The sequence below is a fragment of the Saccopteryx bilineata genome, chromosome 1, assembly GCF_036850765.1.
Source record: "Saccopteryx bilineata isolate mSacBil1 chromosome 1, mSacBil1_pri_phased_curated, whole genome shotgun sequence".
Classification (NCBI taxonomy): domain Eukaryota; kingdom Metazoa; phylum Chordata; class Mammalia; order Chiroptera; family Emballonuridae; genus Saccopteryx; species Saccopteryx bilineata.
Genome location: NC_089490.1, coordinates 11,814,364 through 11,839,233, shown reverse-complemented (window position 1 = coordinate 11,839,233; position 24,870 = coordinate 11,814,364). Strand labels below are relative to the sequence as shown.

General features: G+C 57.7%; 2 protein-coding genes across 2 annotated transcripts in view; one reads left to right on the top strand and one right to left on the bottom strand.

Annotated features, from left to right (window-relative positions):
* The first annotated feature begins 1,114 nt into the window (after nt 1-1,114).
* Nucleotides 1,115-18,097, top strand: UQCC2 (ubiquinol-cytochrome c reductase complex assembly factor 2). Its single transcript, XM_066278578.1, has 4 exons — nt 1,115-1,288; nt 13,905-13,979; nt 14,972-15,041; nt 17,910-18,097. Exons 1-4 carry the CDS (start codon nt 1,151-1,153, stop codon nt 18,032-18,034), a joined length of 408 nt encoding a protein of 135 aa, XP_066134675.1. The 5' UTR covers nt 1,115-1,150; the 3' UTR covers nt 18,035-18,097.
* A 931-nt stretch (nt 18,098-19,028) lies between these two features.
* Nucleotides 19,029-24,870, bottom strand: part of ITPR3 (inositol 1,4,5-trisphosphate receptor type 3) — a 75,962-nt gene continuing 70,120 nt past the window's right edge. Inside the window, exons 55-58 of the mRNA XM_066278140.1 lie at nt 22,300-22,465; nt 21,334-21,494; nt 20,322-20,483; nt 19,029-19,845 (exon numbers count right to left, since the gene is read on the bottom strand). Coding sequence (XP_066134237.1) covers nt 19,777-19,845; nt 20,322-20,483; nt 21,334-21,494; nt 22,300-22,465 — 558 coding nt within the window. The 3' untranslated portion in view covers nt 19,029-19,776. The remainder of the gene's footprint in view (nt 19,846-20,321; nt 20,484-21,333; nt 21,495-22,299; nt 22,466-24,870) is intronic.

The window sequence follows — 24,870 nt, the reverse complement described above, 5'->3', positions numbered from 1 at the left end:
GACTGGTGAGCTGGAATGTGGTGAGGTGCCCCCGAGTGCGTTTTCCACTCCCCCGAAGTCTCCTCACCTCAGGTGGGTACCCCCCCAATCCCGTACCTCGAGTGGGCATTGCACACCCTGAGTCCCCAGGAGTTCTCATTCAATAGACATTCCCTCTTAACGGCTCCAGAACAGCTCAAAGCTGTTCCTTGTTAAAACCAACCACCCGCTGATCTTTCCTCCAATTAGCCTCCTCCCTCTTCCTCCTCTTTCCTGTTCTGCACCCGTCCTAGTTCTTGAGGCTCAGTGTCCTTCCAGTCACCGAAATCCTAACCATCCTTCCAGGCCCAGCCACACACCATCTCCTTCGGACGCCCCGATCTCTCTCCCCTGTCCTGCCAAAACAGCTAGAAGCACCACTTCCTTCTCCAGACTCCCTAGCATTCTTTGACACTTCACCGCAAGCCCCTGTCGCTTTTAACTTTGTGTTTCGGTTGTGTATTCACTCTCCTACTCCGGGCAGGAGTCTCTTGGAACACCCTTGACACAGAAGGTGGGGCAAGAAAGGTTTGGAGGAAGCCAAGTGTTGGAGGCGTGGGGAGATCCTGGCCAAAATTCAGAGCAGCGAAGAGGCCTACGGGGGCTGAGGCCTTCGTAAGGGAAATCTGGAACTGCAGCACAGTACAAAGTCTAAGCGACAGGTAAGAGGCTGCGAGGAGAGACCCGGGCAGGAGTGGAGGCGCGAACCACGTGCGCACGCTCCCTGATTAAGTTCCAACACGTCTTCTTCCAAAAGCAACCTGTATTTACATGCAAATGCTTTCACTTATGCAAACGCGCACGCTGTTCTCCGAGGAGGGTTTTTTAGTCTGGAGCTTGTGCAGCCACTGAAAAAGAGAAGCAAAGCTGTCCCTTGGGCTCTGCGCGTCACACTCGTCCCTGGTACCAGCTGGGCCGGTTCCAGGACAGACGGCTGCAACTCCTCGCTCCGCTCGCAGAGATAGGCCAGCAGCGCCCCCTACACGGAGAGCGACGGGAGTTGCCCGTGAAGTCGCGCAAGCTCACTTCTCGCTTACGCCCCTCCTCGTCGGGAAGCCCGCGAGCCTTAGTGCGCAAGCGCCACAGGTCCGACTGACTCCTCCCACAAGGGCGGGGACAAGCGGGGCCCAAAATGGCGGCCGGCCGCTACCGGCGTTTTCTTAAGCTCTGTGAGGAATGGCCAGTGGACGAGACCAAACGGGGCCGGGACTTGGGCGCTTACCTGCGACAGCGGGTAGCACAGGCGTTTCGGGAGGGAGAGAACACCCAGGTGACCGGACGGTGGGGGGGTCCGCCTTCGGTGGGGAGGCAGTGGGGCCAAGGGGAGGACAGAACGAGGCAGGGGCGGGGTCGGTGAGCGACGGGCGGCGACGCTCGCGCATGCGTGCTCTTTCCCTCGCCCGCGGCACGTGCGCGCGGACCCTGCCCCTCCCCGGGAGAACCTCAGAGCAGCGACGCCCCCACCTGTATTCAATGCCCCCATCCGGCTGCACCTTGGAATTAGTGGAGAAAACTTAAGCACCTAGACGTCTGGACCATGCAGCCTTATGAAATCAGAATCTCTGCAACTGGGACCTTGGCCCCAGTGTTTTTATTTAAAAAGCTCTCCAAATGATTCAAGGTGCAGCCAGGGTTGGGACCCACGACACCGGTCGGAGGTGGTGACAGCCGTAGACTTACTTCTCCCCTGACACCTCGCAGTGTTGGTCCGCAAGGTCTCTGCAGGCTTCCTGGGGACCCCACAAGGCTGTGCAGCAGGTTTGGGCCCTCAGTGTGAGTGCAGTGGACTTAAATCCTTGCTCTCCTCCGGGCAGGCTGCAACGCTGGGATTCATTCATTGGTATTACACACGAGGTGTTTACTGCGCATCCACCGTGGGCCAGGAAACTGTTCCAGGGACTGGGGAGACAGCAGTGTATTCGACAGATGAGGTCTTATGGCACAAAGATTGAGTTTATATTTTAGTTCAGGACACGATAAGCAAGTAGACACATATATTGTAACACGGTCAAGGACGCCAGACCAGGCGGTAGCGCAGTGGATAGAGCGTCTGACTGGGATGCGGAGGACCCAGGTTGGAGACCCCGAGGTCGCCAGCTTGAGCACAGGCTCATCTGGTTTGAGCAAAGCTCACCAGCTTGGACTCAAGGTCGCTGACTTGAGCAAGGGGTTACTTGATCTTCTTTAGCCCTGGTCAGGGCACATATGAGAAAGCAATCAATCAATGAACAACTAAGGTGTCGCAACGAAAAACTAATGATTGATGCTTCTCATCTCTCTCCGTTCCTGTGTCTGTCCCTTTCTATCCCTCTCTCTGACTCTCTGTCTCTGTAAAAAAAAAAAAGGAAAAAAGACGGTCAAGGACAGTTGACCATTGAATGATGTGGGGGTTGAGGGACACTGACACCCACCCCCAGCAGTCAAAAATCCACGTATAACTTAGCCTCCCCCCAAAAAACTTAACTACTAATAGCTTACTGTTGATTGGAAGCTTCACTGATAACATAGTCAACATTTTGTATGTTATATGAAATATACACTGTATTCTTACCATAAAGTAAGCTAGGGAAGAGAAAATTTTAATGAGAAAATCATAACGAAGAAAAAATACATTTACGGTACTGTATGTATTTATTTTTAAAAAATCTGTATAAGTGGACGTGTGCAGTTCAGGCCTGTGTTGTTCAAGGGTCAACTATGGAGGATATAAAATAAAGTAGCATGATAAAGGGGTGATGTTAGTTACGATAGTCAAGATAGGCCATACTGAGGAGGTGGTACATAGATGAGACCCAAGGGAAAAAGAGCCAACACTTGGCAGGAAGGGCATTTCAGGCCGTGCAAAGGCCCTGAGGCATGAAGCAGATTGGCATGTTAGAGGACAAAGAGAAAGCCGTAGTGGCCGGAGGGTCATGACCAAAATGGAGTTTGCTAAGAATTGAGGTCAGAGCACAGAGGAACCAGGCACATTAGGATCTTACAGGCTGTGCTCAGGAATTGGATTTTACCGTAAGGCCAGTGACAAGCCACCGGGGTTTAGTCAGGGCACGGATGTGACCTAATTTACTTTTATAAAAAAATAAGCTAATCCTGGTCAAATGTGGTGAGTGGATTACAGGGGACAAGAATAAAACCAGGCTGGAGAAAAGGTTACCGTGGTCACCCAGGCAGGAAAAGGTGGTGGCATGGATGAGGACGGCAGCACAGGAGACGGACCGGGCTGGGTTCGGGTTGCAGCGTGAGGGGCGCAGAGGTATGTGGGGTGTGGCGTAAAGAGAAAGCAGAACCGAGGATAACATCTACATTTTTTTGTCCTGAGCAAAGGGGGCACCACCTCCTGAGGTGGGAAAGACTAGATGAGGAACAGGTGGGGTGTGGAAAAAACATCCTGAGTTTGGTGTGAGACATGTTTAACCTGAGATGCCAAGTGGGCTTCCTTCCAGGTGGAAATGTCAAGCAGGCACTGGGATATTTAAGCCCGGGGCTCAGGCAAAAAGTCAGAGAAATGAAATGTGATACATGCGCACAACAGCCTGAAGAAATGGCTTTTGCGAAATTTAGCCACAAGCTATCTAAGCAGGAACTTGTTTTTTTGGTTTTTGGTTTTGGGTTTTTTTTTTTTCCTGCAACTTAGCCCAATACAGAGCTGAGCCAGCCCACCTCCTGGAGCAAGAACATGCCCAGTGACATCACAAAAGCACCCGCTGAGTGGATGGTGGGCATGGATGGAGTGTCTGGCTCAGAGCTTTGGGGGAAAGGGGACAGGGGGTCACACCACACGGAGGGCCCTCACCCCTCTTGGTCTTTGCCGGCCCAAAGCATAAAGAGCTTGAAGGCAAGGATCGCATCTAGTCCCAACTCCACAAACCCCATAGACGTGCTGGGGCTCAGCGCCCTGCGCTGTTTCAGTGTGAGCTTCCTGAGAATAGGGATGTTGCCATTTTTATGCCTCTCCCCCCATAAAAGACATTCAGTGTATGTCTGAATGAATAGATAAAGAAACGGCCCGTTACGGCTTATGAGACGTGTCATTGGAATCTAGCTGCAGATGTAGCAGAGCTAGACAGAGGGCAGCGGCGAGGGGTGCGAAGGGAACATCCGTGTGTGCTCTGAGGTTGCGTGCTCAGAATTGATTTGGAAGCTTACCACGTGCGGAACTGCAGGAGCCACAGGCCAGAGATGGAGCATGGCCTTACCACCAAGAAGCTGACAGTTGGGCAGGCATGTGACTTACTCTAATGGAATTCAGAGGGTGAACCCTGCCAGCAGAGATCCTTCGGGAGATAAGAGTGTGTGACATTCACTTACTTGCCTGAAGTGTACGACAAGCCAGAAGTTGAGGGTGTTACAAGCTTTCTGTTTTGGAGTTGTCATCCTTTGTCATCACCTCGGGTGACAGTTGTGATCAGCTGAAGGCCCACACAGATTTGAGTCATGGCTGCAGCTGTAGCCGCGGCCTGGTCAGTGGCTCCCGAGCAGGGGATGCTTGCGTCCCTGCTAGAGTGAACCAGTGTGTCATGGTGGCAGCAGACACATGACTCGGGACCGCTGTCGTGGTACCTCATCCTGATGTCCCCTGCAAACATGCTTGGGCTTGGTAAACCTTTGTGACCATTTTCGGAGGGAGCAGCCCCTTGCTGGAATTGAGAACAGCACTGAGCCCTTCCCCCAGACCCCCCGGGTCAGTCATCAGGACCTCGAGGAGGAAGCGGTCTGGTAGATTCCTCGTTCAGCTGGCAGCCGGATTAGACCCATTTGGCCTGTTGGTGCAGAGCTCCCCCTTGGTTATGCCAGTTGCCAGAAAGACAGGACGGGAGGGGAGGCAGCCCTGCGCCAGAGCCGTTTGCCCCTCTGTAGGAGAGGGGCGGGCAGTCTCACAGCCTCCCACATCTTGATGATAACACTGAACACACACTTGGCACGTTTCTGCTCGCATCTCATTTAACTGAATCTTTCACGCAGCTCGGAAGTAGCCAGCACTGTTCCCATTGTCCAGGCGACGGAACAAAACCAGAAAACAGGACAACTGACTCAGAGTCCTCAGGGGGCTAAGTGGCAGGATGGTACAGACACCCCCCACCCTGGCCCGAGCTGGCGTTGCCTGCCCGGAGCCCTGTGTCCAGTCTCTCCTCAGCTGCTGGTCCACCTGAGCTACTTCTCCCTGTTAGAAGGGCCTCTTGTTCTGGGAGCTGCAGGCCACTCTCTGCCCCTCATTCCCTGATCAAACCTTTTTTTTGGACTATGGACAGTTTGGGTAAAGAATCCAACGTCTCCCGGCGTTTGGCCACCTACTGTGCTTCGGCCCAGCTGCTGTCCTCCCGGGTGAGGAGGGGGAGAAAGCCGGTCCTCAGGTGGGACGCCACGCAGAAAGGCCAGGCTCGCTAGGAAACCAGTTCTTCACTCAGACTTGGAACCAGGGCCCCCAAATCACTGCCTCCGTGTGTTCCCCTAGAGCTTACTTCTCGGGGAGTCTCCCATGGACCCACCGAGAGGGAGGGGGCGGTGGGAAGCAGGAACGCCCGTGACACCTCTCACACCCTCTGTCCTAATGTGCACTGATGCTGGTGGAGTTTGCCCCCTTTGAATACGGTTTCCTTAAGAGAACGCGTGTTCCTGGCAGCCCCACGGGCTTCATAAAAGAATCACAACATGGGGGAAGGTGTCAAAGCAGCTGTCATTGTTGATGTAAGTACAGGGAACGGAGCAGGCCCTTCTGGTGAGCTCATTAGGTGCACGGGCAGCGTCCTAAAAGGCCGTGCCTGCACACCAGCACCCACTCACCTAACGTGGGGCACGGCTCTGAGGGAGGGCCTGGGGAAGCGGCCGCCAGGAAGGGGCTCCTGGCCACTGCGTTCTCTGTTCCATCCGGGCTCAGGTAGTACCGGAACCACTGAGTGCTTGTGTTCTATCCGGGCTCAGGTAGTATCGGAACCGCTGAGTGCTTATATTCCATCCGGGCTCAGGTAGTATCGGAACCGCTGAGTTCTTGTGTTCCATCCGGGCTCAGGTAGTATCGGAACCGCTGAGTTCTTGTGTTCCATCCGGGCTCAGGTAGTATCGGAACCGCTGAGTGCTTGTGTTCCATCCGGGCTCAGGTAGTATCGGAACCGCTGAGTTCTTGTGTTCCATCCGGGCTCAGGTAGTATCGGAACCGCTGAGTGCTTATGTTCCATCCGGGCTCAGGTAGTATCGGAACCGCTGAGTTCTTGTGTTCCATCTGGGCTCAGGTAGTATCGGAACCGCTGAGTGCTTGTGTTCCATCCGGGCTCAGGTAGTATTGGAACCGCTGAGTGCTTGTATTCCATCCGGGCTCAGGTAGTATCGGAACCGCTGAGTGCTTGTGTTCCATCCGGGCTCAGGTAATATCGGAACCGCTGAGTACTTGTATTCCATCTGGGCTCAGGTGGTATCGGAACTACTGAGTGATTGTATTCCATCCGGGCTCAGGTAGTATCGGAACCGCTGACTGCTTGTGTTCCATCTGGGCTCAGGTAGTATCGGAACCGCTGACTGCTTGTGTTCCATCCGGGCTCAGGTAGTATCGGGACCGCTGAGTGCTTGTGTTCCATCCGGGCTCAGGTGGTATCGGGACCGCTGACTGCTTGTGTTCCATCTGGGCTCAGGTAGTATCGGAACCGCTGACTGCTTGTTTTCCATCCGGGCTCAGGTAGTATCGGAACCGCTGACTGCTTGTGTTCCATCCGGGCTCAGGTAGTATTGGAACCGCTGAGTGCTTGTATTCCATCCGGGCTCAGGTAGTATCGGAACCGCTGAGTGCTTGTGTTCCATCCGGGCTCAGGTAATATCGGAACCGCTGAGTACTTGTATTCCATCTGGGCTCAGGTGGTATCGGAACTACTGAGTGATTGTATTCCATCCGGGCTCAGGTAGTATCGGAACCGCTGACTGCTTGTGTTCCATCCGGGCTCAGGTAGTATCGGGACCGCTGAGTGCTTGTGTTCCATCAGGGCTCAGGTAGTATCGGACCGCTGAGTGCTTGTGTTCCATCCGGGCTCAGGTAGTATCGGGAACCGCTGAGTGCTTGTGTTCCATCGGGCTCAGGTAGTATCGGAACCGCTGACTGCTTGTTTTCCATCCGGGCTCAGGTAGTATCGGAACCGCTGACTGCTTGTGTTCCATCCGGGCTCAGGTAGTATCGGAACCGCTGAGTTCTTGTGTTCCATCCGGGCTCAGGTAGTATCGGAACCGCTGAGTGCTTGTGTTCCATCCGGGCTCAGGTAGTATCGGAACCGCTGAGTGCTTGTGTTCCATCCGGGCTCAGGTAGTATCGGAACCGCTGAGTGCTTGTGTTCCATCCGGGCTCAGGTAGTATCGGAACCGCTGAGTGCTTGTGTTCCATCCGGGCTCAGGTAGTATCAGCCCCGTTTGACAGAGGCTGAACCTGGTCTTGGGCATGCAGGAAGGCGGATGACATTTCCAGCCTCTCCGAGGAGAGAACTCGAGTGTTTGCCGTAGCCCTGGAGTCTCGTCACTCGGTGGAGGCCCGGTCTTCGGCAGCCCTCAGCGTGGCGGGGACGACCGGCGCTGCCCGCCCACACGTGCGGGCCCCCGTGTTCAGGAACGGCCACGGACAGGCTATGCTGTGTTCAGTTAGGACGCTGAGCCTGCTGCAGAGCAGGTGTGAGAGAGTCAGCGTTCCTTCTCTTTCTCGCCCGGGCCCAGTGGGCCAGAGTGCGGGACCGCGAGGGTTAGACCGAGGCTGGCACTTCTGTGCACGTGTAGGGATGCAGGTGCCCCTCCTCGAGGGATGAACTCGCTCTCAGGGAGTGTCCCCTTTGCTCAGAAAGCTTTGGCTCTGCCTGCTGCCCTCTGGACAGGTGACAGGCAGCTGTGCGGCCCCCACTGCCCTCTGGTCCCCGGTTCCCGCCAGGGTTTCACCTCTGACCGCGCCCCAGCATGGGCCCCAGCTTCCATGGCTGTCTTCTCATCGCCTCCCACGTGGGCCTTAACATCGGAGGCCTTAACCTTTGGAAAATAGTGTCCCTGTGAACACCAGTCCTCCCCCCAAACACGCAACTTGCCAAGAATCTGTCTGGTGGCTCCCTCGGCCCTCGAGAAGCACTGCTTGTCCAGGCTTGTCGTGCCTCCACCTCCCAGCCACTCCTCTGACCCGCCCCACGCATGCCCAGACCCAGCTCTGAGGTCTGCGCCCCTCACAGTGAGGAGAAGCTTGGGGCCCTCCCCGCCACGCCTGTCCTCTCAGCCAGGCCTGTGGCCAGCCCCCGGCTCCAATCTGTGCCTGGCCCTCCGTCACACACCACCGGGCCACGCTTGACCTTTTTTTTTTTTTTAAGTGAAAGTTTTGTTTTAAGACTTTATTTTTCACTTTAGAGAGGAGAGAGAGAGAACGGGGCAAGAGCAGGAAGCATCAACTCCCGTATGTGCCTTGACCAGGCAAGCCCAGGGTTTCGAACCGGCGACCTCAGCGTTCCAGATCAACGCTTTGTCCACTGCGCCACCACAGGTCAGGCCATGTTTGATTATTTTTAATTCGAGTCTGTCTCATCTCCTCAGCCGTGGCCAGCTTCTCCAGGGCCGGGCTGGGTCTTACGCCCTCCCACAGCCTCCTAGCAGAGCGCTCTCTATAGTAGGTGCTCAAGAAAAACAGTTTCAAGCAAATTAGAGGTAATTAGGCTCCCACCACGGAATGAACTCATTTCAGAAGTTTATTACCAAGTCACAAAAACATTTTTTCATAGATCATCCTGGACTGAATCTAGCTCTTCTTTAATTAGCAAAGCAATTTGTGACACACGGCTTCCAAAATGCTTGCGCGTCCCTTTGTGTGACTAGAATGTGGGCTGTCATCCCAATACCTGTCAGCGCCCGAAATTCGATTTTGAGAATCAGGAGTCGGTGCCGATGGCACGGAAGTAGACGTGGATGTTTTAAACGTTTCACACGGGAAAGAGAGATTCACCGCCAGCCAAGCAGGCGCCTTGCAGAGGGGCAAGAACAGCGCGGTAAAACTCAACCGCACATCTATTCCGTGCATGTTCGGGGGCGGAGCTGAAGTCTTCGTCACATCTCCCTGCGGCCTTTTTCGAGCCCCAGCACTGCTGTTAGTCCTAAAATGTGCATAATCTCAGTAGGTGTGAATGCGGAATCAGATCATTTGAAGCTCGTGTAGAACATCTCTGAAAGTGCATGGTGTACACGCCACCAGGGAAACTGGACTTCAAGATTCAGGATGTTTGTGCTAGGGTCTGTGAGCAAAATGTGGGACATCAGTGTGCGGTAAGGCTTCTGGAGTCAGATGAGTGTTTCTGTTGATGTCCTTTGAAGTAGCAAACAAGGCTATTGTTTGGCTTGGGCGTGACAGGACCGGAAGTGGCCACGGTTCTGTCTCCTTACGCATTGGTAACTTGGCTAGACGTGGGCATGCCAAAACTGTCACCACTTCCACAGCTTCATAGAGAGAGTGCCTGACCTCAAATGAGAAGTTGGGTGATAAATTTTTTTTTAATTCAGTGAGAGGTGGGGAGACAGAGACAGGCTCCCACATGTGCCCCAACCAGGATCCACTTGGCAAGCTCACTATGGGGCGATGCTGTGCCCATCTAGAGTGTTGATCATTTGCTCAGCAACCGAGCTCTTCTTGGCGCCTGAGGCAGAGGCTATAGAGCCATCCTCAGCGCCCAGGGCCAACTTGCTCCGATCGAGCTATGGCTGCAGGAGGAGAGGAGAAGAAAGAGAGAGAGAGAAGGGAGAGGGGAAGGGGTGGAGAAGCAGATGAGTGCTTCTCCCGTGTGCCCTAACCGGGAATCAAACCCAGGACATTCACACACCAGGCTGACGCTCTCCCAACCACTGAGCCAACCAGCCAGGGCCAACAAGTTCATTTTTTGGTGATTGATTATTTTTTTAGGTGTGTAGATATTTGGTTCCTTCTCAGATTGTTAATTGAGCTCCAGGCATTACGTGAAATACGTAGCAGCCTGACCTGTGGTGGCGCAGTGGATAAAGCGTCAATCTGGAAATGCTGAGGTCGCTGGTTCAAAACCCTGGGCTTACCTGGTCAAGGTACATATGGGAGTTGATGCTTCCAGCTCCTCCCCCCTTCTCTCTCTGTCTCTCCCTCTCCTCTCTAAAGATGAATAAATTAAAAAAAAAATACGTAGCAGACCATCTCTTTATTACTGAAGGAATTTTAAGGGGTCGAGGGAGCCCAGAGGGTCACTCTGTTTTTCTCGCTCAGGCCCTCTGCTCGATGCCCTCATGGGAGCAGTGCTCTGTAAAGGTGACCCCGTCCACTCTGCTCCTCCTGGCTGCCCTGCTCGCCCCCTGAGGGGAACTTGCCCTGTTGGGATTTCTGAAGGTGAAGGTCAGGGGGAATGTGGGTTTGAGGAGGAAGCGCTGTCTCAGTGGATAACAGCCGTGGCGGGAGCCCCGGAGAGAGGCCCCGAGGAAGGCGTGTCAGTGCTGTGACCGCCTTTCCTAGGAGCCAGGTCGGTCAGACGGTGGCAGGGGGAACAGTTCGGAAGAGCAGCCACCGGGTGAAGAACGGCTGCCCACTTGGCAGAGCCCAGGGGTCAGTGTTGGAGCCCTGCTGAGCTGACCGTGGAGCACGTGCTGACCGCTGAGAGATCGCAGGGTCAGGGGTGCAGGTCTGGTCAGGTATGAAGTGAGCATCAGCGATCTTCCATCCCTTCAGCACTTCTGTTTCTGGTCACATGGGCACCGCTGATCCGCGGGTCGTGGCCCAGCTGCTGTTCCCTGGACGTGTGCTTGCACTGGCCGGTGCCCAGAGAGACCCGCTCGCTTCTGCCGACTCCCACTCAGTCTCCACCGGCCCCCTGGGCAGCGTCGGGCCTCCTTGTGCCCACAGCATCCTTCATTCCGCCTTCACCAGGCCCACCCGGGAGGCGGAGGCCTGTGTTTACACAGCTGTTGACTAGGACTGGTGGTAACAAAACTGAGGCCCCGCCTCCGGCAGTCTGCCAGGGCCCGGAATCAGACCATCATCTGAGTACCAGCTCATTACCCTCACATCACTCTTAGAAACAGCTGTTATTACCATTTCTGTTAAAAGAAAGGTTAAGTTGGCCAATAGCTTCAAAAATGTCAGTATTCAGGCCCTGGCTGGTTGGCTCAATGGTAGAGCATCGGCCTGGCGTGCAGGAGTCCCGGGTTCGATTCCCGGCCAGGGCACACAGGAGAGGCACCCATCTGCTTCTCCACCCCTCCCCCTCTCCTTCCTCTCTGTCTCTCTCTTCCCCTCCCGCAGCCGAGGCTCCATTGGAGCAAAGTTGGCCCGGGCGCTGAGGATGGCTCTATGGCCTCTGCCTCAGGCACTAGAATGGCTCTGATTGCGGCAGAGCGACGCCCCAGATGGGCAGAGCATTGCCCCCTGGTGGGCATGCCGGGTGGATCCCAGTTGGGCGCATGCGGAAGTCTGTCTGACTGCCTCCCGTTTCCAACTTCAGAAAAATACAAAAAAAAAAAATGTCAGTATTCAAAGGACAAAGGAAGGCAGAGGAAGTGTCCGGCTGGAAGGAGAAATTGACGTGGAGAAGCACAGTAGGCGACCGGGGCCAAAGGGTTTTCCTTTCCCTGCAAAGAGCATTACTGAGACAGGCTCCGAACGTGGACAGCGGGCCAGATGAAAAGTGCTATGTCAATCAGAAATGCCCTGAATCCGATCACTGGACTGCGGTTATGTAAGAGAATTGTCCTTGTTATAGGGAACGCTGAAATCTTTCCGAGTCGAGGGGAGGGGGAGGGCGTCACTTTTCAGCTGCTCTCAAAGGGATCAGAAGAAAAATACGTTTGTGCGGAGATACAGGACATAAAGCAAACGTGGCGACATGGTCTTAAGAGTCCAGGCAGGAGGAGACTGGGGGCAGGTTGCTGGGGGCGCCAAGGAGCAGACCACATGGTTTGACCGCACCGCCCTGAGCCCCGCTTGGGCTCGGGGTCGAGGGCACCGTGGGCTCTCAGGACATGTTTTTGGAATTTGTAAGCTAACGCTTCTCTTCGGGTGGGAAGAGAGCAAGCAGAAGATGAAATGCACACGTATCTTTGATGAGCTACCTAACATGCTTTAACACTTCGTGCTGGGGCTGTTCTTGTCCTTTGGTGTCTTGTACCTTCCGTAAGCTACCTTCCATGTTAGCCGTCGGTCACGCGTGCCTGGTGGAACTCCGTTCCTGCTGGGCTTTCCCCGGAAACGCCGCCAGGCCGGGCTGGGCGGGGATCAGACCTCAGCCAGGCTCACACCTTTCCAGCAGTTCTTTCTAAGGTTCAGCCGTAGCCCCGTCTACCCAAACAGCGCCTCCGATGATGGTTCAACACACCCCGGCTGCCTCCTCAGCACTCAGTCCTTTCTCTTCTGATGTGTCCTCTGGCCGTGCTCGAGGCGAGTGGCCTGGGCCTGGGCTGGATCGGGCAGGACGACGTGAACGAGCATCTCTTTGTCTGCTGTGAAGTGGGGACCTCGTGTGACACACACGCAGAGGCAAGAAGCGAGGCCGCCTCCTTAGAACGCTCAGCCACCGACTTCTGTGCGCTCCGCCTTGTTCGGGAAAGGATTGAAGTGGGAAAAATCCATCGTTTGAACTCGGGGGAAAGACAAGAGGGAGCAAGTTTTCTTCCAGGCAGCTTTCGGAATTCTTGGCTGAATAACTTGAGGAGCAGTGGATAAGTGACCATAAGGGAAGAGGGCAGGGTTGACACTGGACAGAGGTGGGAAGGTCAATAACCACCTCTCACCGGTGTCTTCCCCGCACTTTCCAGCAGGGGCAGCGCTGTCTCAGCACCAGCACCAACACTGGCACTGGAAGGTGTCTTTATTTACCCCTTCCCTCCCCCAAGGCCTTGGACCTCGGCCGTTCTTTCTGGTGGGTCCTGACTGAGCTCTCCCTCCCGGCTCTGCTCAGTTCACCTGTCTCACCTGACACACCCACTTCACGGCCCTCCCTCGCAGATTTCACAGCTCCCCTCTTAACTGTGCTGAAGACCCAGATGATCCCCCCCCCCCGATTTCATAAAGTATCATTATGCAATACATCTCATATTGAAGGTTTTACTCAAAACGCTTTCTTTTCCTCCGGCCCTCCGCCAGGCGGCTGATCCGAAGCAACGACTCTTGACCTTTCCTACCTCGCTGCACACAGAAACTCACTTCTAAAATTCTGCAGCATACCTAAACCTATCTTTTTTGCCAATCTGACGGGAAAGTCAGTATGATTTTGACTCATTCACACCAGATGGCCGTTGTTGTGTTGGTTGTTGTCATATTTATTTTTGACAGTCTAAGGGAAAGAGGTCCGTGCCCCTGACTCAGTAGTGAGGCGTGTGTGTCTGAAAGCCTCTCGTGGCTGCAGCAGTTGGAAAATGGCTGGTCCGAAGCCTAGATAGCAGTCCTGCCTCCTCCGCGGGGCTCCCGCCACCCCCCCCTTTGCCCCCCCGAAGGTTAGTGCTTACATACCCTTCAGAACCTGGCGTCGTCTCCCACGGACCCCTCGCGCACACACGGGGATGCCCCCTCCTCTGACTCCCCAGGGCACACGCCGCCCCCGCTCTGCCTGTAGGAGGTGCGCCCTTCCCACTGGTCTTGTGGGCGTCCAGTGCGGCTGCTGTGGGGGTTCCTTTGCCGGCTGGCCGGTTGGGTCAGTTGAGTTTTCCTGCAGGTGGGGGAGTTGATGAGCTGCAGTGCTCACCCCCCAGAAGGTGGTTTCTGACAGCGGGAGCCAGGCCACCGCTCCTGCGCTTCCCACGGAGCAGAGAAGCCAGTGCTGGGCTTGCTGGCCTGCTTCCCTGCGTCCCGCGGCGCCTTATTTAAGGGGGTGCTTCCTGGCGTTCAGGCTGGCGTGTGGGAGGCAGGGCTGGCTCGCTCACTGCCCCGGGCGCTCTTTATTTTTCAGATTGCCGAGCCTAAAGCGTGTGATCAGATGTACGAGAGCTTAGCGCGACTCCATTCAAACTATTACAAACACAAGGTGAGTGCATGGCCCCCGTCTCCCATAGCCCCCGCCCTCTGACCGGGGAGAACGAGAAGAACAAACCCAAATCTGACTGCACAGTGTTTTTGTAAAGAAGTGGGGTTGGGCTGCTTTCCAGCGTAACCAGTCATTTCCAGCGCGCCAACAAAGATAGGCTGTTAGGTCGCTGAAATAAAAGCTATTTAAAATCTTGAATACAAGCCACATGTTTTATACGCCAGCGTGTTCTTCTGGGTGTACCTGCTAACTGTCGGGTGTCAGCTGTCCCCTCTGCGCCCGGGGGAGTGTGCTTCCCCACACCCCGGTGATAAAGAGGGGTGTTTGGGGAAGTCCTGCCAGACAAACCTGAGCTTGTCCTCGGTCCTTTCGTGATGACTGTCAAAGCCCAGGCTTGAAAACTGCGTGCAGGAATTTCCCCCTCAGATACATAGCCTGGGGCCAAAGCAGGTTTACAGCTGTGAGTGCGCAAAGCCCAGAGTTGATTCCTGTATTATTATTTGTTCATGGTTGCGTTCTGTTCCGTACGGACACCTGTAAACCTGCTTTGGCCCCGCCCTACACATGGCCAAACGCCCAGCCTACATGGCAGAGGATTTCTTCTAAATCCCCGCCACCTCTGCGTGTGGTTCCAGGGCGGGGCAGGGGCGCCCCCAGGGAGCTGGTTAGCAGTGAGAACTGTGGGCCCTCTGTCCTGAGTCACAGCCTGCGTCTGCCAGGAGGATGCCGTGCCCGTGCAAGCCGCAGCTAGCTAGCTGCCTGCGCTGGTGGTACCCGCTCTCGTGGGGCCATGCCTGTGGCCTCCAGGTGGCGCTGTTCTTCTTGCGGGGTCTCTGGTTTCTGGACAACAACCCCACCACCACCACCCCACCCCCAGCCCGGGAATGGGGTTAGAGACCCAGGCTTCTCCCCGGCTCATCAGGTCCCAGGTTGTGCTGCAGAACTAACTCCCTCCCTTCCCTCCTCTCTCCCTCCCCGCCCTGTGTGACCAGTACCCTCGTCCCAGAGACACGAGCTTCAGTGGCCTGTCCTTGGAAGAGTACAAGCTGATCCTCTCCACAGGTACGGACAGCACAGCTGCCGCCTTCTGGCTGGTTTGCCAGGGGCCCTCTGAGTGTGAGCGGCCGGATAAGACAGCTTTGCTTGATGGGAAGCCACGTGGAACAGCCCAGAGGAAATTCTGAAGATCCAGGGCTTGTACTTTGGCCATAGAGCATGGAGCAGGTCAAAGGCATGGTTTTAAAAAAGAAAACCCCTCTTTAGAGCCGTGAAATTCAAGACTGGGCAGCAGGGAACAGGGGAATACGTATTTGCCAAATGAAAGGAGCTGAAATCCGGATAGAAGGAAAATAATTGTATTTTGTGTGGCCCTGAGGGGGCTTTGTAAACAATGAGGGTTTCAGTTAAAACAAAAAGGCATTCAGTCAACATGTCTGAGGGTATCCGCTCAGCGTGGTCTGACCCAGAGGACAGGGCCTGTGGGTCTGAGGAGGGTTCCAGCAGCTACGGGTGGGACTCATTGACAGGCCCTGATTAACAAGAAAGGAAATGCCCGCCCCCTCCTCACTTCCCCAGGTCCATTGTCACCACGGGGAGAGCCCGGGTCCAAGAAGGCCGGCTCTGGAAAATTTGCTATTTTTATTGCCGAGGCTGTCGTAGACAAAAATAGGCTGCCCTTCTCTGAGAGGGCGTCCACCTGCGGGTGGCCCTCTAGAAGTTTCTGGGGCCTAGCCCTCTGGCACCGTTCCACGGCCACATTCTGGGGATTAGGCGTTCCAGAAAGCTCTTACCTTCTAAGCAGATTCAAACCTTTGGGTGTCACCTGCTGTTTATCAGCCCTGATCCTATTTTCATTACAGTCTCCTGGAAAACTGGGCTGAAGGTATTTTTGCCAGATGAGATCCCTTTATTGATAATTTTTATGAATATATATACACACATATAAATTTATTCCCATGTCCCTGGCCCATGAGATTACCGGCAATGATGCACAGTGTCATTGTGAGGACCCGGAGAACTGGAGCAAAGTCTGACTTGAAATTAGAATGGAAGGAAGTGTGGAGGCCCAGCCACTGCCCTCTTTGCTGATCCTCAGGGACGTCGTGGGGCGGGGGGACAGGCTGCAGCGCAGGAGACGTGAGACTCCCCGCCCGTGGCCTGTGCCCGGCATGTTCCGGCTGGGAGACAGCTCCAGGAAGTTGCTGACATGTTGTCTTCACAGCAAGCCTCGTATTTTTGTTGTGACTGTGTGGAATTAGCTTACCCAGTGTTTCTTCTGGCGGGCCAGGAAAACACCTTGCAGTATTTAGTGAGAGGACTGGAGTCCTGGGGAGGAGCCTCGGTTTGGGCGCCAAGTGTGTCCACCCCAGGCTGGAGGTCATGGGACATTAAAGAGGCCCCGCAGCTTGTAAGTGAGCAGGGATCCGTACCTGAGTGTCCCGGGTAGGATGCTGGGCTCGTGGCTGAGGGACAGTGTATGCCCTGATTTAGTTGAGACCACTGACAGTCAGTGTTTATGAGTAATGTAAGTTACCCTTTTGTTCAGCAAAGCTATTCCTTTTCTCTAGAAGTTTTATTAACAAGTAAAAAGCCAGCCTATAAAATTTAGACAGTATTATGGGAAAATCTAAACGTAATATGCAGGTAAGATTAGGAATCACAGGATTTCAGCCCTGGAAGTTAGACTAGGGGTTCTTGATTGGTGCAGTGTTGTACCCCGAGGGACATGTGGCAATGTCTGGAGACATTTTTAGTCATCACAGCTAGGAGTGGGGACGGGGGTGTGGGGCTCTGCAGCCGGCATCTGGCTGGTTGAGGCCAGGATGCTGCTAAATGTCCTGCAATGCACAGGTCAGCTCTCAACAAAGAATCACCTGGCCCAAAAGGTCAGTAGTACCAAGACTGAGGCCCTGGCCGGGCAGCCCAGTTGTTTAGCGCATGGCCCCATACCACCAGGGTTGTAGGTTCGATCCCTGGTCAGGGCACATACAAGAGTCAACCAGTGAATGCATAGATGAGCGGAACATTTCTCTTTTTCTCTCCCTCCCCGTTCCTCTCTAAAATCAATAAATGAAAATTTTAAAAATAGTTCCAAGACTGAGAAGCCCAGCTCTGATCCCTTTGGAGCTGTGTGTGTGCGTGTATATGTGCATGCGTGTGCGTGTACACGCGCACTGAGCTTCAACAAGGGCCCCGCTGCCTTCCACCGGCTCCCGGCCACCTCCACAGCTGTGAAGATGGCCGCCTTTCCTCGGGTGCAGGCCGGGCTCCGGGCAGGGCACCTCCACGAGCTCCTTTAGTCCTCCCAGCTTTGGAGGCAGGTGTTTTCATCTCTACTTGGCAGATGAGGGACCTGAGGCCCAGAGGGTAGTTTGTTTGAGGGGGACCCAGTGGGGAAATGACGGGTGGATATTCTGGCTCAGGCCCATCTCCCTCCCGGGTGCCTGCTCAACTTCCACTCCACAGCACGTGGGTGACCCACACCACCCGGGTTCAAATCCCAGCCCTACCACTTCCCTAGCTGTGCAGCCTGCGCAACCTGGTTAACCTCCCTCTGCCTCCATTTCCACGTCTGAAAAATGGAGAGTCAGGTATGCAGGGCACAAGCCCGGCTTTGAGAGAGCTCCTGGGCCAGCCGGCTACATGGCTGACAGCACGGTGTGTCGCTGCCCACGCACGTGGGGCGCTCAGGGGGCGTGGCTTGGACGGTGCTGGCGAGGCGTTTGCACTGAGCGCGGGTGGGCGGGCCCGCTGACTGCCGCTTCTCTGTGATGACCTATCTGATTTGCTTGTCAGAAGTTGGGTCCACCTGTCCCTTTCTCAGGGACAGACTGGGAAAAGTGGGGCGTGCTTACTGCAGGCCTGTGGGGCCAAAACACGTGACTGAATTGTAGACTTTCTCCTCCCATTTCTGTCTTGCCCTCTCTGCAGACGCCCTGGGCGAGTTCAAGGACATGAATAAAGGCATGTGGAAGAAGCTGCAGGAGCGGTTCGCCCCCCGGAGCTCCGAGAAGCACAAGGGCTGGGACCAGGCCTTATCGCGCCCGCGAACCTAAGGAGCCCAAGCGTGGCGTCGTGTGTGTCGCCACCATAAATAAAACTGCCCCCGTGTCCCCAGCTCCCTGGGAGTCTCGTCCGGCCTCCAGAGGAAGCCCTGTTGCTCCCGAGAAAGCGCCAGCCTGAGAAGGGGTGCCCTTGAGTGAGCGCCCACCTGGCCAGGGTGGGGACCCTCCCAACCGGAGAGGAAGCCCCAAGAAGGGAAGGTGCCAGGCCTCTGGGCGGGGCACTTCCTGGGCAGCCGGGAGGGGGGGAGACAACACGGGGACCTGCCAGCAGGGGTCTGGCTGGCTTCTGGCAAGGTCCCGGCTCCCTTTTGTTGTAGGAGCTCCCGGGGGATAGCTTGCCATAGCAGTAAACGAAGAAGGAAGGCATCCCGCCGCAGAGACAGACAGACAGACGGCAGGAGGTGGGACAGCGCAGATGAGAAAGCCTGCTTGTTTCTGTGACTCAGTGGGACGGAGCTTGGTCCTCTGCCCCTGACCTTGCAGAAAACCTGTTTCCAGTTTGTTTGAGGGATGGAGTGGGGCTCCAGACAGGCTCTGTGGGAGGCAGGGCCCTCTCTGGCCAGGGACACACATGGTACCTTATTGTTCCATTGGAACCTGAGCTCTTACTAGTGGCCTTCACATCGCATACCCTCGCTTTCTGCTGTCAGAGCCCGCATACCCTCGCTTTCTGCTGTCAGAGCCCGGCAAGGCCAGCACCGCCAGCCCCCTCAGGGGGAAGGAGCTGGAGGGGGTTCTCCGGCGCCTTTGCTCCTGGACCCCTCAGTGTTCCGGAACACACACAATGAACCGCACAAGATCCTGGCCGGAACCAGTTATACTGCAACACAGTGCCCAGGCCTGGCCAGGGACCGCTGGCCCGGAACCTCTGCGAGATGGTGTCACTCAGCAGCACCTCCCAAGAGCCCGAGGGGATGCAGGGACAGGCCACATGAGCCCCTGAAGCCCCTGGGGGCACAGGAAGCCACATCCCTTCCTAATGGACTATTATTTCCATTAATTTATTTAAGGCAATTAACACATTAGTTCTTAGGCCAAAGGATCTGTAAAACATTACACCAAAAGGAGGAAAAACAAATGGTCAGAAACCAGCCACTTGAACGCAGCCCCAGGCCTGTCACTTGGGCCCATGACTCTTCCCCAGGTGGCTAAAGAGGATGGTTCCAGAGCAAGGCTCCACCCTCGGCCGGCAGGCCGCCTGGGGCTGTCCCAGGGTCGGCCGGGAGGCAGTGAGGGCCACCCTGTCCACAGCAGGTCGAGGCACAGAGGCAGCCAGGCAGGCTGTGGGTGGGGCTGAGCACAGCCCGGGAATAAGTTAATGGACAAAGGCCAGCAACAGCGTCACTGCTCGGCCTCCAGACACAGGCAGTGCCCAAAATGTAGTGCTTGGAATAGAGGTGACCCACTCCTAATCACCCACGGGGAGGAACACGGGGGAATGTCAGTTATGCTTTCAGGGACAAAGCAACCGTCCTGTAGGAGGACTTCTCTTTCTTTAAGGCATTAAGGTAAACTGAGTCCCAGTGAGCTTCTGAGTCTTCAGGGCTCCAGGCAAAGGCTGCCAGCTCTGCGGCACCCCTCCATGCTGGTCGGAGCCTGGGTTGGCACGGGGGTGTCTGGTGCAGGGGAGCTGGAGGCTGGGTGGGTGGGCACCTGAGCTGAAAGGAGGGGCAGCGTTCCGAGCCCCATCTCGGTCGGAGCGCTGCCTGTCCGGCTGCCACGGGGGCCCGCCCTCAGCGGCTCATGCAGTTCTGGACGTCCACAAAGCCCAGGCGCTGCCTGCGTTTCCGCTGCTCTGTCATCTGCGGTTAAAGGCATGCCAACAGGTCAGGCTCCCCAGCGCCCTCTCTCCATGGGCACTGCCCAGGGGCTGGTGCCCACCCTCCCACTGTGGACCCACTGTGCAGCGCCAGCGGCAGGCCGGGGATGTCAGCCCCCAACCCTTGTCTTCAGTCAGCATGTCACAAGCCCTGACGGTGCAGCTGGGAAGCCCCCACCTACAAGGGGCTGTCTGACCCCACTGTCACCCCAGGTGGAGAGGAGGATGCCCCGAGGTTCCATTTGATTATATCAGGGGCTCAGGGATGGGGCTGCCACCCCCAGCTCAGCTTTCCACAAAGGGGAGATTATTTGGGACCTGTCTTCTACCCCAGCCCCAGGATGGGGGCCAGGAGGAAAGGGGGGACGTAACAGCCCAGCACCTCCTCCGTCCTCCCCGCGGCGAGCTGGGCTGTGCCCGTGGGACCCGAGGCGGCACCAGGACCCGCTGGGTACACACCTGCTCCTTGAGCTCATTGAGCTGGGCGGTGAGGTGGGACACCAGCTTCATGGTGGAGTTCAGTTTGTCCTGAAGAATGCGGATCTCGTTCTGCTCCCCCTCCCCTTCATTGCTCACTAGGGACATGGCCCTCATCCGGGGGAACCAGTCCAGGTTCTTGTTCTGCAAAAGATCACTGGTGGGGCACGCGGAGAGCAGTGTTTCCACACCCCTGACAGAGGCGCTTCCCACGGAGGTGTCATGGGAATGTCTGAGCTGACCAGGTCCTCCCGGGTCACAGGGAGCTGGCCGCGAACCCTCTGCGGTTGAGGCCCGGCGCAGTGACAGGCTGACTTCCGTCTGCCACCGTCACACGCTGCTGTCGGAACCATCTGCTCACTCTCAAAACCGCCCTCCTTCCTCCTTCCCTCCCCCCATGCAAGTCAGAGAGACAGGCCTGCCGGGGACGCTGGCACCCGACATGTGTCTGAGAGGACGAGTGGGAAGGGAGCACCAAGCCGCACTCCGGCTTCTGGTAGCAAGCTGTGAATTCTCGGACCAACTGATAAACCTGTGCTCACGCAACAGATCCAACTACAGACTTAAAAAGCAAACTGAACTCTTTTCCCCACTAGCTAGGTCTCTGCTTTCAGCCTGCAATTCATCTGCCCTACGACATCCCATGGGGGGTGGGGTGGATTCCTCTGATTCCTCCTCTACCTAAAACGGGACACACACAGTGCCCCAGAGGGGTCCAGTGCAGCAGCCCCGGCAGATCTGCCCTGCGCCCACACCACGCAGCAGCGTGCGGCTGCGGCCCGGGGGCATCGTGCTTGCCCTTCAGGGCGACTGCGTCTGCTGGCAGGACCGGCAGCGCTGGCAGCCGGCCAGACCCCCGTCCCAGAGGGCTGGCTCCAGCTGCTCCTCGGCTCCCCTGCCGGCCTTTCAGCACGTGTCCACAGCTGTCCTGCCCCGCCCCCCAGAACTCCGCCGTCAGGGCAGGCGGCCTCCCGTGCCCGGGGCCCACACACACCTTGATCATCTGGGCCACGTAGCTCTCGGGCCCCGTGTAGTCCGTCTTGTTCTTCACACGGACCAGCACGATGAAGTACAGGTAGTTCCACATGTTGTGCTCGAACTTGATGTGCTCCTCGAATGACACGGTCTTGTTGTCAAACTTGTCCCGCTCCAGACCTGAGGGACGCAGAGGGTGAGGGGGAAGCACCGGCACCCACGTGCCACCGCGGGCCGCGCGCACACCACCTCCGCTGTGGGCACATCTGCTCTCAGCCTCGGTCTGTCTGATAAAGCAGGCAGCAGCCCACTCTGGGCCTGTTGAGGTCACTTCTATTTAAAGCCCCAGCCGCTCCGCGTGGTGGGCCGCCCCGCCCCGCCTGCAGCCCTCCACCACGGCAGCTGAGGGCTCTGGGAGCAAACACCAGAATTCCTGGAACCCAGCTGTGCCGGACTTTCTCGGCCTATCGCTGACACCTGCTCCTGAGCCCCCGGGCTGGGGAGGACTAGCACCTCACGGCACAGACGGGAAAGCCTGGACCGAGGCCACTGCCGGGGCTTTGCTGTCCACTGCAAACCAAGAGGGTTTAAAAAGGAATGGTTTCAGTCCCCTTCCCACCCCGTCTACCACGCCAAGCTCAGGCAGGGCCCTGCTGATCCCAGCTCTGAGACAAGTTAGCAGCCATCAGACCATCGGCCCCGGGGAGGGCAGGGCTCCCCAGTGGCTGCAGGAACCACGGAAGGGGCACGCCGAGGCCACCACCAGCCCAGGCCGCCCTGGCCCGCACTGCGGCCTCTGCGGGGCGGGAACCGACCCCCATCGCTGCCTCTGGGGGGCGGGAACCGACCCCCATCGCGGCCTCTGCGGGGTGGGAACCGACCCCACCGCGGCCTCTGCGGGGCGGGAACCGGCCCCCACCGCGGCCTCTGCGGGGCGGGAACCGGCCCCCATCGCGGCCTCTGCGGGGCGGGAACCGGCCCTCACCACAGATGAAGCACGTGGTCTTGAGAATCTCCTCCTTCTTCTGCTTCTCGCTGCGCAGGTCAGCAAAGGTGTCGATGATCACCCCAAAGATGAGGTTCAGCACAATGATGATCACGATGAAGAAGAAGAGGAGGTCGTAGACCACGCGGGCCGGGAACAGAGACTCCTGCAGGGCGAGACGGGGAGGGTGGACCCAGCAGCCCCTGGCTCATGGCACAGGCTGGGCTGGGGGATGAGGATGGGGGTGGGGGGTGGGGGCGGAGGTGTGACAGGGACAGGGCTCCAGGGGCCCTGAAGATGGCAGAGTGGATCCAGCCCCTCCGTGGAGCAAGAACCACCCCCTCAGCACCAGTGGGGGTTAGGAAACAGTGGACTCCAAGGAGGCCAGCCCAGACAAAGCCCTCGAGAAGGAGCTGGGGCCACGGGGTCACAGGGGGTCTTGTGCCTGCCCCTTACTTCTGGTTAAGGGAAGAGCCAACACTGAACTCCTGTGTCCTGCCCTCAGGACACCAGGCCCCCTGTTCTAGAAACCCTCTGTCTGGCCAGGGAGAGATACTGGGGAGACTCCTGTTCCGGGGGTGCTGGGCTGCACAAGCCCCTTCCTGAGACCTCTCTGAGGCTGGCTCAGCCCCCTGGCTGCGGCCAGAGAGGAGCCCCCTGGCTGACTCAGCGCCTTCCGCAGCCTGGGCACAGCTGGGTCACCAGTCTCTCCTTAGCGTCCGCAGTGAGCCGGCAGGGTGTCTGAGCAGACCAGCCGGGGGGCTCGGGGACAGTGTAACTGCACACTGACCGAGTGGGAAAGCAGAAAAAAGGGGGTGCTTATGGGGCTGGGTGGCCTATAAGTGAAGATTGAGGGGCCTGGCCATGACCTGAGGGCAGGACCCTCAGAGCTGCTGACCTGGCCCAGGCTCAGGCCGTGTGGACGTGGGGGTGGGAGTGGGAGTGGGAGCGGGAGAGGGAGAGGGAGAGGGAGCGGGAGCGGGAGAGGGAGAGGGAGAGGGAGAGGGAGAGGGAGCGGGAGAGGGAGCGGGAGAGGGAGAGGGAGCGGGAGAGGGAGAGGGAGAGGGAGAGGAGCGGGAGAAGGAGCGGGAGAGGGAGCAGGAGCAGGAGAGGGAGAGGGAGCGGGAGAGGGAGCGGGAGAGGGAGAGGGAGCGGGAGAAGGAGCGGGAGAGGGAGCGGGAGAGGGAGCAGGAGCGGGAGAGGGAAGGGAGAGGGAGCGGGAGAGGGAGCGGGAGTGGGAGCGGGAGTGGAGGTGGGAGTGGGAGAGGGAGCGGGAGTGGGAGCGGGAGGTGGGAGTGGGAGCGGGAGTGGGAGTGGGAGTGGGAGAGGGAGCGGGAGAGGGAGCGGGAGCGGGAACGGGAGCGGAGAGGGAGCGGGAGAGGGAGCGGGAGAGGGAGCGGGAGAGGGAGAGGGAGCGGGAGAGGGAGTGGGAGAGGGAGCGGGAGCGGGAGAGGGAGAGGGAGCGGGAGTGGGAGTGGAGGTGGGAGTGGGAGCGGGAGTGGAGGTGGGAGTGGGAGCGGGAGTGGGAGTGGGAGAGGGAGCGGGAGCGGGAGTGGAGGTGGGAGCGGGAGCGGGAGAGGGAGCGGGAGCGGGAGAGGGAACGGGAGCAGGAGAGGGAGCGGGAGAGGGAACGGGAGCGGGAGAGGGAACGGGAGCGGGAGAGGGAACGGGAGCGGGAGAGGGAGCGGGAGAGGGAGCGGGAGAGGGAGTGGGAGAGGGAGCGGGAGAGAGAGAGGGAGCGGGAGCGGAGCGGGAGCGGAGCGGGAGCGGGAGCGGGAGTGGAGGTGGGAGTGGGAGCGGATGTGGGAGTGGGAGTGGGAGTGGAGGTGGGAGTGGGAGCGGGAGCGGGAGTGGGAGCGGGAGAGGGAGCGGGAGTGGGAGTGGAGGTGGGAGTGGGAGCGGGAGAGGGAGCGGGAGCGGGAGAGGGAGCGGGAGTGGGAGTGGAGGTGGGAGTGGGAGCGGGAGAGGGAGCGGGAGCGGGAGAGGGAGCGGGAGAGGGAACGGGAGCGGGAGAGGGAGCGGGAGAGGGAGCGGGAGTGGGAGTGGAGGTGGGAGCGGGAGTGGGAGTGGGAGTGGGAGAGGGAGCGGGAGTGGGAGTGGAGGTGGGAGTGGGAGTGGGAGCGGGAGTGGGAGAGGGAGCGGGAGTGGGAGTAGAGGTGGGAGTGGGAGCGGGAGTGGGAGTGGGAGAGGGAGCGGGAGTGGGAGTGGAGTGGAGTGGACTGGGAGTGGAGTGGAGTGGGAGCGGGAGTGGGAGTGGAGAGGGAGCGGGAGTGGGAGTGGAGGTGGGAGTGGGAGTGGGAGTGGGAGAGGGAGCGGGAGTGGGAGTGGAGGTGGGAGTGGGAGTGGGAGTGGGAGCGGGAGTGGGAGTGGAGTGGAGGTGGGAGTGGGAGTGGGAGAGGGAGCGGGAGTGGGAGTGGAGGTGGGAGTGGGAGTGGGAGTGGGAGCGGGAGTGGGAGTGGAGGTGGGAGTGGGAGCGGGAGTGGGAGTGGGAGTGGGAGTGGGAGTGGAGGTGGGAGTGGGAGCGGGAGTGGGAGTGGGAGAGGGAGCGGGAGTGGGAGTGGAGGTGGGAGT

What these genes read in the sequence shown, in the direction of transcription:
- UQCC2 (XM_066278578.1), top strand. Translation starts at nt 1,151, where the DNA reads ATGGCGGCCGGCCGCTACCGGCGTTTTCTTAAGCTCTGTGAGGAATGG. An exon ending in CAAACTATTACAAACACAAG is followed by an intron (nt 13,980 to 14,971) that starts GTGAGTGCATGG and finishes CTGTGTGACCAG; the next exon opens with TACCCTCGTCCCAGAGACAC. An exon ending in CAAGCTGATCCTCTCCACAG is followed by an intron (nt 15,042 to 17,909) that starts GTACGGACAGCA and finishes CCCTCTCTGCAG; the next exon opens with ACGCCCTGGGCGAGTTCAAG.